The following is a 12,500-nucleotide window of genomic DNA, read 5'->3' as shown; positions in this document are numbered from 1 at the left end:
GTGCGTGTGTGTGTGTGTGTGTGTGTGTGTGTGTGTGTGTGTGTGCGTGTGTGTGTGTGTGTGTTAGGGAGAGAAGGGGTCTGACTTGATGTGAGATGTACAGATAACCTCTCTGGCCTCTGAACTGACTCCGACAGCAGCCGGTCCCTTTAGGCAGAAAAACACAATTTCCCACGATGCCCTCTGAGACTGAGCTGATCTCAGCCCCTGATTGGTGCATGCTAACCCTCAGAGTCGCTGGCCCTCTTGGTCTCACGGCAGCTGCCATGCTCATTTGGGATTCAGCGTCTTGCCCGAGGACACTTCGACATGTGGACGGGAGGGGGCGGGATCTGAACCGCCGACCCTACGATCATTGGACGACCCACCGAGTCACAGCTGCCCCAATCTTGCCTGATAAGAGCCCTGTAAGGCTAATTATCTTCCAATAGGGAGAGGGGTAATTAGCATGATGAGGGCAGACATTAGTTTGATGTCACACGGTTTCCTTTTGATGTAAAAATGGATCCTGACTGATTATCGTGATTATGACTTCCGAACCCCCCCCCCCCCCCCTCTCTCTAATCTCAATATCTCCTATTTGATCTTCAGGATTAATTGGAAACAGCTTTAAACGATGTCCTTATCCCGGCCAATCATGTGTGTGACTGCTCCAAGTGAACGTGCAGTTGGCCACTATCCTCTCATGGTCATCTCGACCCTGGTGCTGATTGGTTTTAACGGAGTCACATCTCAGTGTTGTGTCGGTGTAGATCGACCTCTCTTGCTGATTTCTGTTGTTGGTTATCTGGGACGAGTTCAGCTGCCTGCGTTTATGATGCATTCTACTGTACTCTACTGTATATCAGCTCAAACCTGATGACACTACTAACCGGGTTTGTCTTTTTTATTTTTTCCCTCACAGGATTCTAAGCAACAATCGAATCAGAGTTCTGCGAAATGGCTCGTTTATTGGACTCTATGCTCTGGAGAAACTGTAAGTACATGTTCAGCATGTCGTCTCATTCATGGGCGCCTCAGCGGGGGGGTGGGGTGGGGGGGGTGGGGGGGTGGTACTGGCTGGACTGGCGTGTGTCCCGGAGGAGACGGACAGGGGTCAGGAGGAGATCTGCTCGTCTCGCTGCTGCTCTGCTTTGGTCTGCTTTGGTCTGCTCTACTCTACTCTACTCTGCTCTACTCTACTCTACTCTACTCTACTACTCTGCTCTCCTCTCCTCTCCTCTCCTCTCCTCTCCTCTCCTCTCCTCTTCTCTTCTCTTCTCTTCTCTTCTCTTCTCTTCTCTTCTCTTCTCTTCTCTTCTCTTCTCTTCTCTTCTTCTCTCCTCTTCTCCTCTCCTCTCCTCTCCTCTCCTCTCCTCTCCTCTCCTCTCCTCTCCTCTCCTCTCCTCTCCTCTCCTCTCCTCTCCTGCTCTCTTCTCTTCTCTTCTCTCCTCTCCTCTCCTCTTCTCTTCTCTTCTCTTCTCTTCTCTTCTCTTCTCTTCTCTTCTCTCCTCTTCTCCTCTCTCCTCTCCTCTCCTCTCCTCTCCTCTCCTCTCCTCTCCTCTCCTCTCCTCTCCTCTCCTCTCCTCTCCTCTCCTCTCCTCTCCTCTTCCCTTCTCTCCTCTCCTCTCCTCTTCTCATCTCTTCTCTTCTCTTCTCTCCTCCTCTCCTCTCCTCTCCTCTCCTCTCCTCTCCTCTCCTCTCCTCTCCTCTCCTCTCCTCTTCTCTCCTCTTCTCTTCTCTTCTCTTCTCTTCTCTTCTCTCCTCTCCTCTCCTCTCCTCTCCTCTCCTCTCCTCTCCTCTCCTCTCCTCTCCTCTTCTCTTCTCTCCTCTTCTCTTCTCTTCTCTCCTCTCCTCTCCTCTCCTCTCCTCTCCTCTTCTCTTCTCTTCTCTCCTCTCCTCTCCTCTCCTCTCCTCTCCTCTCCTCTCCTCTCCTCTCCTCTCCTCTCCTGTTCTCTGTTCTACTCTGTTCTTCTCCCCCAGTGGGCTGTCTTCCAGCAGGGAGGATGAAACACTTGGAGTGACTACAGTATCACAGAGTTATGTGGAAAAGATCGCATAATTACTGCACCATCAGTCATGATCAGGGAAGCCCGGCTCTACAGGACAAGATAAGGGGATCCCTGGGAGGAGGCGTGTGGCCCAGACAGGCAGCCCTCCCAGGCAGCGCGCACGGCCACCTAGCCTAGCTGGTCCAGACAGGCAGCGCGCATGGCCACCTAGCCCAGACAGGCAGCGCGCATGGCCACCTAGCCCAGCTGGTCCAGACAGGCAGCGCGCATGGCCACCTAGCCCAGCTGGGCCAGACAGGCAGCGCGCATGGCCACCTAGCCCAGCTGGTCCAGACAGGCAGCGCGCATGGCCACCTAGCCCAGCTGGGCCAGACAGGCAGCGCGCATGGCCACCTAGCCCAGCTGGTCCAGACAGGCAGCGCGCATGGCCACCTAGCCCAGCTGAACCAGACAGGCAGCGCGCATGGCCACCTAGCCTAGCTGGTCCAGACAGGCAGCGCGCATGGCCACCTAGCCCAGCTGGTCCAGACAGGCAGCGCGCATGGCCACCTAGCCCAGACAGGCAGCGCGCATGGCCACCTAGCCCAGCTGGTCCAGACAGGCAGCGCGCATGGCCACCTAGCCCAGCTGGTAGAGGACCTGTTCAGAACCGTACTGTTGATCCTGGATTCATATAGTTTAGATGATCACAGAGGATTGGTTTTCATCAGTGCACTAAATATCCTTGTTATGGTCAAGAGAAGAACACACACACGCACACACGCATACACACACACACACACACGCACACACACACACACACACACACACACACACACACACACACACACACGCACAAACCTAAGGGCAGGCTGACACTGATTGAGGGTGTTATGTTTTTACGCGACGTCAACAGAACGGGATAGGGTGCAGTCCATGTGTTGTAGGGAGCACATTGCAACGCGGGGCCGTTAACCCTACTGTCTGGTGAGCAGTCGTGTCTGACGAGGGCGTCGGCTCGGGCTGCGCTGAGGGGATATTAGTTCCACATGCCACTCCCAGCAGCTACCACACATGAAGTTAACAAGCTTTTCAAAAAATGTTGGAAAAAAAATATTGTAATTTGCTGCAGTCGTTAGCTTGTTAGTACCCACCTACATTATGGGAGCTCAACCCAGACATACCAGCGTAGGAAAAAAGGCTGAATTAGCGTTTCCCTCGCTTTTCATGTCTGCCAACAGCATCAGACTAGAATATTCTCATGGTCATGTACTAGCGGGTACATGAAGACCTTGGAGCTGGTGAAATGGAGACATTCTTAGCTAGAACCTCATGAATTCCAACTTATTTGGACTCTGATTCATTCATTCATCCATTCATCGTTACGGTCGGATACTGGCTAGCTAATGTTAAACTAGTTACCAGAGGCTAGAGGAAAAGTGTTTGTTTGATGTAAAACGAGCTGATATTGCTTGTTTTTGCAAGTGCAGACAAGGCCCCCCCCGTGTGCCCTGAGGTTAGTGGGTCGGGTAATCTGATCCTGCCCACCAACAGACCCTGTACCTGGGACAGTGGTAAACCCAGCAGGGGGTCGGGGGGGGGGGGGGGGCGGGCCTGGACCAAGAGCTGTGAGACTGACACAGACCAGAACCTTCACCCTCATATCAGCCACACACACACACACATGTGCAGGGATACAGACGCGCACGCCCACACGCACGCACGCACACACACACACACACACACACACACACACACACACACACACACACACACACACACACACACTCACACTCAGCAGGAGCCGTGGGCGTCTGGTGTGACAGAGGTCAGGTTGTAAATCACACAGAACTCGTTTCACTCGCCGGCTCACCCAGACCCCCCCCGGCCTGCTGGTGACCCACGGGGGTCCCTACCTCCCTCACCCAGACCCCCCCCCTGCTGCTGACCCACGGGGGTCCCTCCCTCACCCAGACCCACGGGGGTCCCTCCCTCACCCAGACCCCCCCCTCCCTGCTACTGACCCACGGGGGTCCCTCCCTCACCCAGACCCCCCCCGCCCTGCTGACCCACGGGGGTCCCTCCCTCCCTCACCCTGACCCCCCCCTCCCTGCTGCTGACCCACGGGGGTCCCTCCCTCACCCAGACCCCCTCCCTGCTGGTGACCCACGGGGGTCCCTCCCTCACCCAGACCCCCCCCGGCCTGCTGCTGACCCACGGGGGTCCCTCCCTCACCCACCATCGGGCGCCGTTCTCTGCAATCAAGTGTTTTTCAAGCCCTAATTAAAAATGAACTCACTGGCGAATCGCTCGCGCCACCTTGAAATACAGCCGTCCGAATTCACGGGGAACGGAGACGGATAGCGCGGCCAAAAAGCTGTCCCGATGAAGGTCTAACCCGAACGCTGTCAGATTAAAAACAGAGGGAAAAGTGTGTGCGGGGAGTGTGTCGTTCTTCATTAGAAACTTCTAAAGGGGATTTCCTCCCAGCACCACAACGTTGTGAGAGTGCGGTGGATGCCATGTTGGTGTTTTCGCTAGTTCACCTCGGCCTCGCTCTGGCCGAGCCCTGTTGTTGTGCTCTCTGCAGCATGGCCGCCGTTCAGCAGGTCTGCTCATTGTTTCCAGTCTGTTGTCTACATGTGCTTGTCATTTGGCGCAGTGGCGAGCACTTACTCATATATGTGGTCGGTGCTGTAATCAGAGGCCAGCCCACTAAGGCCTGGGTAAACACACGCCGGGCAGCCCTGCAACAGCTAGGACCCCCCCCCCCCGGACCCCCCGGACCCCCCCACAGGCCCCAGAGAGACAGCTAGGAACCCCCCCAGCACTAGAGAGACAGCTACCCCCCCTCAGCCCCAGAGAGACAGCTAGCCCCCCCCCCTCAGGCCCCAGAGAGACAGCTAGCCCCCCCCCAGCCCCAGAGAGACAGCTAGCCCCCCCCCCTCAGCCCCAGAGAGACAGCTAGCCCCCCCCCCAGCCCCAGAGAGACAGCTAGCCCCCCCCCCTCAGGCCCCAGAGAGACAGCTAGCCCCCCCCCAGCCCCAGAGAGACAGCTAGCCCCCCCCCCTCAGCCCCAGAGAGACAGCTAGCCCCCCCCCCAGCCCCAGAGAGACAGCTAGCCCCCCCCCAGCCCCAGAGAGACAGCTAGCCCCCCCGGCCCCACCCCCCAGGCCCCAGAGAAACAGCTAGGACCCCCCCCAGCACCAGAGAGACAGCTACCCCCCCCCCCCCAGCACCAGAGAGACAGCTTGCCCCCCCCCACCCCAGCACCAGAGAGACAGCTACCCCCCCCCCCCCAGCCCCAGAGAGACCGTCTCACAGTCCATCTCAAACTCATCTCCAGCCCTCTAAATCAGTGTGTGTGTGTGTGTTGTGTGTCCTATTATGGGCATCCTAGTTCTTCCCTGGGTCGTGTCCGCTGTAGACACTCCAAACAGGCCTGCGATCCCTCTCAGCCCCCCCCGCCCCCCCCCGGCTGGTGTCCAGAGCCGAGCCGGGCCGGGCTGAACATAACCAGAGTCCTACTGTGAAGTCCGGAGTATGAGAGCGCTGCTACAGGCCCGGCCCGGCAGCCCCCCCCCCCCCCCCCACCTCCTCCTCCGGCAGAACCAGACAGTAGTGCTCCACACAGCTCACCCTTTCATTGGGACAAACCTCCTCAAAGCCATAGCTGCCTTCATAAACTGCCAAACCACCCAAGTGCAGAGGAGTAATTTAACCTTGTTTGCTTTGCCCTCTTGTGAGGACCACTGTGTTTCATGGCTCTTTAAAAAAAAAAACCCGGCTTCCTACTGATATCGCTACTCGCCTTCACCTTCTGGGTGTATTGAAAGACAACGGTAGAGAGTTAATATATATAATATTCCAGGGGTTTTACTGCTGTACAGTATCTGTTATGTTCCCCTCTCTCCTTGGCCAGCCTGAGGTCTGAAGTCTGAGGCCTCCCTAATGAAACATTCATGTACACACACACACACACACACACACACACGCTGGCACGCATGCACGCACGCACACCTATTTGGGGTACCTCCACCTCCTCACACACCCTCTCTGATGGGAGCTGACGCAGGCGGGCCCTAACGAGCCCGGCCCACTAACGAGCAGGGACCTTAACGAGTTGCGGACAGAGCCCAGCGTCCTGTCCCGCGCTGATTTGAGGCGAGGTAATGAGAATAATGAGCAGAGAGTGGGCCTGGCTCCCGTCCAACTAGGCCCCACTGCACCATGGGACACGGGACAAGCAGGGCACAAGAGGGCCCTCATTACCAGGTTGGCTCGCCCTACGGGGAGAGAGAAGGGGGTGTGGGAGGGAGGCGGGGGGGGGGGGGGGGGGGCAGGGGGAGAGGGAGAGAGACGTGACGGACGAGAGAGAGCAGCAGGACTGTTGTAGTGGACGGTCAGAGCGTAGGGGAGGAGCCAGGATTGCTGGAGACCGTGTCGGCCAATCATATGCGTCCGTCCGACATCACCCTGTACCTCGTCAGTGTTTCAAACACGACACGTACGTTGCTACGAGAGACGTTTGCGAGTGTTATATCAAACACCTTTTTTAATTTTGTTTGTACATTTGATGCCACTTCAGTGAAGAGCGAGAAAATGTGCTCGTTTGTGATTTACAGAACGGTCGGATTCAGAAGATGTTTGCGTTGAAACTTTCGACCGTTCCATCGAGGGCATGAGAGCGAGCGGCCGGGGAGGAGGAGGAGGAGGAGGAGCGAGGAAGCCAGCTCAACAGAAAACAAAATGAAAAACAGACACCGTCCAGTTCACTGTGTGTACGAGCGCACTATTCATTCATATGCGCTTCGATAACATCGGTTATATAAAGGAAAGGGAGCCTCAGCTTTGCATGAGCCGTGCTGAAACAGACCTTGAAATCGCCCTCGCCGTGCTGCGCGGCCGGGGTTAGGAACCAGGCCAACTTAAACAACTTTACCATCTGACACAGGGGAACTGGAGCCGAGATGGCTAAAGATGGTATGATGGCTGCTTCTTGTAGAGAGCGGAACCCGGCACTTTGCCTTATATAAGGCCGGGCTTGTTTGCTTTACTAGCAGATTGACATTATTTCCACAGAGGCTGAGCAAATGACCGTGATGAGTGGGAGTATTGCAGATGGGGGCGTTGCTTTTCATGGGAACCCAGCGGTCCCATCGGCCGACCAGACTCTTGAACAATGGAGGCTAACAGCCTGCTGCCTGTCTGCATGTGTCACTCACACACAGGCTCCCTCAGACTCAGACTGTACACAAACAAACACACACCCACACGCAACGTACATGCACATTCGTGCGCTACACACTTTACACACACTATACTGTCTTCTGTTAAGTCGTATTGCACCGTTGTTATACTATTGTAGCTATTGTTTTTATTACTACTGTCTTTACTGTCGTTATTTTGTGTAGTTATTGTGTTACGAGTTTGAGGAGCACTTGAGGATAATTTTACTTCCCTGTACAAAGGAAGTAACAATAGGAAGGAATCAGAATCGGAATCGGAATCGGAATTAGAATCGGAATCGGAATCGGAATCGGAATCGGAATCGGAATTGGAATTAGGATCGGAATTGGAATTTAAATCGGAATCGGAATGGGAATGTGCTTGCGGAGGACCTGACTAGAACCCATGCAGTCCAGACGTGTCAGTGTTGGTGGTTCTGTCCATGGCCCGGTTAGCAGGGACCATACCACCGCCCCCTCAACCCACCTGGACCTCTGTCTGGGGGGGGGGTCGTTCCTCACCCGCCAAACAAATGAGCGCTTGTGTTCTTCCTATTCCAACACAGGCCGTCGAATGGCCCCTGTTTGGCTACGGTCACTTAATGAGTGTGCGTGACAGGAGGGTGGAGTGAGGAAGGGGTTAAGCGTGCTGGAGAGGGGAAACAGAAGAGGGGGGGGGGGGCGGGGAGGGGGGGGGGGGGGTTGATGGACTCCAGATGTGTCTCTGAGATAAACTGGAGGAACGGAGAGTGTTTGTACTGCAAGCTTAGCTCAATCGTGGCTCTGGGGGTTTATTGAAATGGCGAGCGAGTCTTCTCATAAGCTCATTACCGAGCAGAATGCTTCGATCGCGCACACATTCAGCAAAACCCGATATGATTTCAATGGCGTTTTTCCTACGAGGCTGAGCTTCTACAGGCTTCCTACCCCCTCTTCCTCTCTCCCGCTCTGCTTTCCTCCCTGCGTCTGCCTCCCTCCCTCCCTCCCTCCCTCCCTCCCTCCCAGACCCTACACTCCCCCTTTCTCTCGCTACTCATCTATACTGTTCACACGCTGGGCGAATATTCACAGTATTGCCAGTAATTATGTTCCTTTTCATTGATATTTTGAAGGGCATCGTTTGCCAGATGGGATCCCTGTTTCTGACTTGAGCTTTTTTTATTTGATCCAGATCGTCATTTAAGCAGCTCATTGAGAGAAACGTACTGTCGCCCCACTGTAGGAATGATGACTAAATTAGCGTCACACAGTTGTACAGTAATGCTGCTGAGTCGGATACAGGCTAGTCTGCTTGCTGACCGTCTGTGGTGAGGGCGTAGGTCAAAGGGAGAAGGGTGTGAGAATATAATGAATACTTTGTCCAATCTAAAGAACAGCCAAAGGGGCCATTGTTCCTTTCCTCGCTCCATTACTGTATTTACTGTAATATACGGTGCACAAGAGTTTGAGTAAAGGCAAGAGCCTGAGTGAATAATAGTCCATGGGTTCCAGAGTTTTCCTTGGCAGAATAATCTGCAGTGCCCCTTGCAGCAGACTACAGAGACATATAATCAACCTAGGAAATGTTACATTTCAAATACAAGTTCATGCCTATTTCTGTACATCCCTCTGCCAACGAGCGAGCAGTCGGTACCACAGTTGAAGCGCCTGCCAGTCACGACCAGAGCTGGACCGATTCATTCAAGACAGATCACCATGCATCTGTAATGCCAGTCGGTGGTGCGTGGATGGACTTTCTTTAAAAAGCGGTCAAGATAAAATCAACATCAGCTGCATTCTGGGGAATCTCTTCGACATCCTCAGGGGGCGTGTGCCAGACAGTGGCCTCATTTCCTAGAGGGCGCGTTGGTTTAATTGATCAAATATTAGATATCTGGCAAGAAGAGGTCTTCAGTAGATCAGCGCAGCTTTGGAGAACCAACCTCGCCAAGGCAACTGGGTTCCAGATGCATACGAGTAATGTAGATTAGAGAACCAATCTGAAGGGGAACCAGAAAGCGAAAATAAAGAAAATAATCTGTGGAAAGGGGCAGGAAAGCAGGAAATTAGTAGAAAAACAAGAGCTCGGCATATCCTGGTTTCCTGTTTTGGGGGGAAGGCAGGAGAAGGGTTGAGGCCTGCATTACAGAGCCCCTATTGTGAGCAAGTGTGTTGAGGAGTGGAGAGGTGGGGGTCTAGGGGGCCATTACACAGGGCCAATTCTGCTCAACGCTGACCCCCCCCCCCCCCCCCCAACTCTACCTTCCCCTCCCGACAGGGAAAAAGCAGCTAGTTAAAAAAAAAAAATAAGAGAAAAAGGAAACTGTAAAAATAAACGAGCAAGGGCCTCGGTGCGAGAGACGCCAACAAGACAGGAAATGACACGCGGCACAAAAATGGTCTCCACTGACCTCTGTCGGGACCGAGGTGCCAGTTAACTGCTCAACGCCCCGCTCATTCTCTCTGCATCCTCTCTCCCCCCCGCGCACAAACACCCAAATACACACGGGTTCCACGCCGAGGGGAGATTCTCACGTCAAACTATATCTGGAGATGAATAAAGTAAAGTATCGAAAACGAGTAATGGAATGCTGTTTATTTCCACTCCAAAAAAAAAACGAAAACCCAACCCCTTTCCCTAATGGAGTGAAACAGGAAATTCTTGATTCCAGTCTGGCGATAATGAGAAGCTGCTCCCTGGCTTCTTTCTCCCAGCGCTCCCCAGGGCCACGGTCTGAACAATGTCACCGGAGCACTCCAGCCCACTGCCACTGTGCTGCTGATAATGGGCCACTCCACGTCTGGAGCGCTTTAGAGACCGCCGTCTTAATGATGACCCTCTGGCTGCTCCCGCCAGCACCTCCCTCCCCTCTCTCCCCTCCCTCCTCTCCTTCCCCTTCCTCCTCTCCCTCCTCTCCCTCCTCTCCCTCCCCTCTCTCCCCTCCCTCCTCTCCTTCCCCTTCCTCCTCTCCCTCCCCTCCCTCCTCTCCCTCCTCTCCCTCCTCTCCCTCCTCTACCTCCTCTCCCTCCCCTCCCTCCTCCTCTCTCCTCTCCCTCCCTCCTCTCCCTCCCCTCCCTCCCCTCCCTCCTCTCTCCCTCCTCTCTCTCCCCTCCCTCCCTCCTCTCCCCCCTCTCCCTCCCCTCCCTCCCTCCCTCCTCTCCCTCCTCTCCCTCCCCTCCCTCCTCTCCCTCCTCTCCCTCCTCTCCCTCCCCTCCCTCCTCTCCCTCCTCTCCCTCCTCTCCCTCCTCTCCCTCCCCTCCCTCCTCTCCCTCCTCTCCCTCCCTCCCCTCCTCCCCCCTCCCTCCCCTCCTCCCCCCTCCCTCCCCTCCCTCCTCTCCCTCCCCACCCTCCTCTCCCTCCTCTCCCGGTGGGGACCCAGGTGCTTGTGGCCGTCCCAGACAAAAATGACTCTTCAGAACAGGCGAGGACCAGGTCCATTTATCGGGAGGAGACTTGGAGGGGGGGGTTGGGGGTGGGGCGGGAGGGGGCGGGGGGCTTAAATGGCAGCCCCCGGTGTTAGGGCCCAGCTAAGCACGACGGGCCTGTCTGGGCCCAATCACATGGACCACATGGGGTGACGGGGGGAAAGTTGGACTGTGAAGATCCTGGGGTTCGCGTCCAGCTCAGAAACTGACTGTCACTGAGAGAGAAAAAAAAAAGGATTAAATTCTGAATTATAAAAAAAATTCTTAATAAATTCTACACACAATATCCCATAATGACAAAGTGGAAAAGTTTTTTTAATAATTTTTTTACTTTTTTTTTGTGCAAATGTATTAAAAATAAAACTCTGAAATATCACGTACAGTATTCACACCCTGTAATCAAGACTTTGTTGAAGCACCTTTGGCAGCAATTACAACCTCAAGTCTACCTGAGTAGGAAGCTAGAAGCTTGGCACACCTATTTTTGGGGCAGTTTCTCTCATTCTTCTTTGCAGATCCTCTCAAGCTCCATCGGGTTGGATGGGGAGCGTCGGTGCACGGCCATTTTCAGATCTCTCCAGAGATGTTCGATCGGGTTCAAGTCTGGGTTTTGGCTGGGCCACACAGGGACATTCACAGACTTGTGCCGAAAGGCATGTCTTTGTTTTCTTGGCTGTGTGCGTAGGGTCGTTGTCCTGTTGGAAGGTGAACCTTCACCTCAGTCTGAGGTCCAGAATGTTCTGGAACAGGTTTTCATCAAGGATCTCTCTGTACTTAGCTGTGTTCATCTGTCCCTCGATCCTGACTAGTCTCCCAGTTCCTGCCGCTGAAAGACATCCTCACAGCATGATGCTGCCACCACCATGCTTCACCGTAGGGATGGTATTGGCCAGGCCTGGTTTCCTCAAGACGTGACGCTTGGCATTCAGGACAAAGTCAATCTTGGTTTCATCAGACCAGAGAATTTTGTTTCTCATGGTCTGAGAGTCCTTTAGGTGCCTTTGGTCCAAAGTCCAAGCAGGCTGTCATGTGCCTTTTACTGAGGTGTGGCTTCCGTCTGGCCACTCTACCATGAAGGCCTGGTTGGTGGAGCGCTGCAGAGATGGTTGTCCTTCTGGAAGGTTCTCCCATCTCCACAGAGGAACGCTGGAGCTCTGTCAGAGTGACCCTCGGGTTCTTGGTCACCTCCCTGACCAAGGCCCTTCTCCCCCGATTACTCAGTTTGGCCGGGCAGCAGCTCCAGGAAGAGTCCTGGTGGTTCCAAACTTCTTCCATTTACAAATGATGGAGACCACTGTGCTCGTTGGGACCTTCAAGGCTGCAGAAATGTTTTGTACCCTTCCCCAGATCTGTGCCTCAATACCATCCTGTATCAGAGGTCTACAGACAGTTCCTCAGACTTCATGGCTTGGTTTGTGCTCTGACATGCACTGTCTACTTTGCCTTTCAAAATCATGTCCAGTCAATTGAATTTACCACAGATGGACTCCAATCAAGTTGAAGAAGCATCTCAAGGATGATGTCACTCAGACAGAACGCACTCAACTTTGAGTGTCATAGCAATGGGAGTGAATACTTATGTATGTGATATTTTATTTTATTTTTTAGAACATTTGTAAAAAATTGTGTGTAGAAATTTGAGAATCTTTTTTTTTTTTTTTAAAAGGCTGTAACATAACAAAATGTGGAAAAAGTGAAGGGATACAGTATGAATGAACTTTCCGGACTGTAATGTAAGTTAAAATTAAATCATTATTCTGTCACAGTATAACCCAATACTGCGTGACTCTCTGTAGTACACTGGTTCTTCGTTATTGTATTATCCTCCTCCTTGGCGACAGCTGCTATCATCAGTGTGATCAGCTGCCACTGTGGGCAGCAGGAGGTCACGGCCTGG

General features: G+C 53.8%; 1 protein-coding gene across 1 annotated transcript in view; it reads left to right on the top strand.

The window, feature by feature from the left end:
• Positions 1 to 12,500, top strand: part of adgra2 (adhesion G protein-coupled receptor A2) — a gene marked incomplete at both ends in the record, with an annotated part of 54,589 nt that overhangs the window by 23,907 nt on the left and 18,182 nt on the right. The window contains one exon of the mRNA XM_084457395.1: positions 905 to 976. Within this exon, the coding sequence (XP_084313521.1) occupies positions 905 to 976 (72 nt within the window). The remainder of the gene's footprint in view (positions 1 to 904; positions 977 to 12,500) is intronic.

The sequence above is a fragment of the Borostomias antarcticus genome (assembly GCF_949987555.1).
Source record: "Borostomias antarcticus genome assembly, chromosome: 23".
NCBI lineage: Eukaryota > Metazoa > Chordata > Actinopteri > Stomiiformes > Stomiidae > Borostomias > Borostomias antarcticus.
Note: the sequence above shows the minus strand (reverse complement) of the source record. Positions and strands in the feature narration are given on the sequence as shown.